The sequence below is a fragment of the Palaemon carinicauda genome, chromosome 6 (assembly GCF_036898095.1).
Source record: "Palaemon carinicauda isolate YSFRI2023 chromosome 6, ASM3689809v2, whole genome shotgun sequence".
Taxonomy (NCBI): Eukaryota; Metazoa; Arthropoda; class Malacostraca; order Decapoda; family Palaemonidae; genus Palaemon; species Palaemon carinicauda.
The window spans coordinates 165,755,246-165,757,217 of NC_090730.1; the positions used below are offsets into that span (position 1 = coordinate 165,755,246).

The window sequence follows — 1,972 nt, forward strand, 5'->3', positions numbered from 1 at the left end:
TAAAGATTTCTCAATCACATTAATGATCAGTTAAAGACAAAATAGTTCACAAATTGAACTGGTTAACATTTTCAAACCACTGCCTTTTTCCTTCCTTCCGGACATATATCCGTATTTGATTCCGTAGGAGCCTCAGAGTTCCTTGGAAGTCCTTTATACTCGTACCAGTACCTATCCTCTACGTCCTGCATTGTCTCTGGCATCGTCCTGTCCTTCGTTTCGGGCAGCAAAGGCAGAAGGAGGCTGGCGAGTATCCCAGCTACGCCGAAAGTCACGCTGGGTGCCCAGGAATAGTATTGCACCTGTGAAGAAGAAGAAGAAGAAGAAGAAGCGCTTAGATGTGAATGTTTGTTTATGTCTGTATGATCTAGAGAGGTTTTGCTTAACTCACTACTACTTCATAGCTATAGAAATAATCTCTCTCTCTCTCTCTCTCTCTCTCTCTCTCTCTCTCTCTCTCTCTCTCTCTCTCTCTCTCTCTCTCTCTCTCTCTCTCTCTCTCTCTCTCTCTCTCTCTCTCTCTCTCGGGAATAAGTTAGACAAGATCTTATTACTATTATTATTATTATTATTATTAGTTGCTAAGCTATAACCTTAGTTGGAAAACCAGGATGCTATAAGCCCAGGGGCTCCAACAGGGAAAATAGCCCAGTGAGGAAAGGAAACAAGGAAAAATAAAATATCTCAAGAACAGTAACATTAAAATAAATATCTCCTATATGAACTATGACAACTTTAAGAAAACAAGAGGAAGAGAAATAAGATAGAATAGTGTGCCCGAGTGTACCCTCAGGCAAGAGAACTCTAATCCAAGACAGTGGAAGACCATGGTACAGAGGCTATGGCACCACCCAAGGCTAGAGAACAATGGTTTATTTTGGAGTGTCCCTCTCCCAGAAGAGCTGCTTACCATAGCTAAAGAGTCCCTTCTACCCTTACCAAGAGGAAAGTGGCCACTGAACAATTACAGTGCAGTAACTTCTTGGGTGAAGAAGAATTGTTTAGTAATCTCAGTGTTGTCAGGTTTGTGAGGACAGAGGAGAATATGTAAGAATATGCCAGACTATTCAGTGTGTGTGTAGGCGAAGGGAAAATGAACCGTAACCAGAGAGAAGGATCCAATGTAGTACTGTCTGGCTAGTCAAGGGACCCCATTACTCTTTAGCGGTAGTATCGCAACGGGTGGCTAGTGCCCTGGCCAACCTACTAAAACCCCAATAGACGTTTATTAAACTAATTCGCTCTACCCAAGAGCAAATGGAGTCTGCGGATAGACTAAAAAGTCTTTGAGACATCATAAATCCTTGTAACTCTCTCTCTCTCTCTCTCTCTCTCTCTCTCTCTCTCTCTCTCTCTCTCTCTCTCTCTCTCTCTCTCTCTCTATAAGATAAAATCATACAAACTCTCTAAACATTTAAACTAATTCGCTCTATCCAAGAGCAAATGGAGTCTCATCGGATGAACTAAAAGTCTTTGAGACATCCAAATTCTTGTAACTCTCTCTCTCTCTCTCTCTCTCTCTCTCTCTCTCTCTCTCTCTCTCTCTCTCTCTCAAGAATAATTTAGACAAGATCATACAATCTCTCTAAACGTTTAAACTAATTCGCTCTATCCAGGACCAAATGGAGTCTCATCGGATGAACTAAAAGTCTTTGAGACATCCAAAATTATTGTAACTCTCTCTCTCTCTCTCTCTCTCTCTCTCTCTCTCTCTCTCTCTCTCTCTCTCTCTCTCTCTCTCTCTCTCTATTTATACATACCGCTATATCGGTGACCAGAGGTATGATAATTTCACCAACAGTTCCGATGACATTTGTATACGAGAATCCACGAGTTCGGATAACGGTCGGGAATAGTTCTGCGGCGTAAACGTAGTTTACCTAAACGATGCAAAGAAAAACAAATGAACAAATATGATACATTGCTAATACAGAAATATTAACTCATATATGCATACATAAAGTAGCTTACA

At 41.0% G+C, this 1,972-nt stretch overlaps 1 protein-coding gene across 2 annotated transcripts in view; it reads right to left on the minus strand.

Moving 5' to 3' along the window:
* LOC137642269 (organic cation transporter protein-like) overlaps positions 1-1,972 on the minus strand; it is a 21,433-nt gene continuing 19,461 nt past the window's right edge. Inside the window, exons 12-13 of one of the 2 annotated variants that reach the window (XM_068374797.1) lie at positions 1,761-1,880; positions 1-302 (exon numbers count right to left, since the gene is read on the minus strand). In XM_068374797.1, the coding sequence (XP_068230898.1) occupies positions 72-302; positions 1,761-1,880 (351 nt within the window). In that variant the 3' untranslated portion in view covers positions 1-71. The remainder of the gene's footprint in view (positions 303-1,760; positions 1,881-1,972) is intronic. The other variant, XM_068374796.1, reaches the window with a different exon arrangement.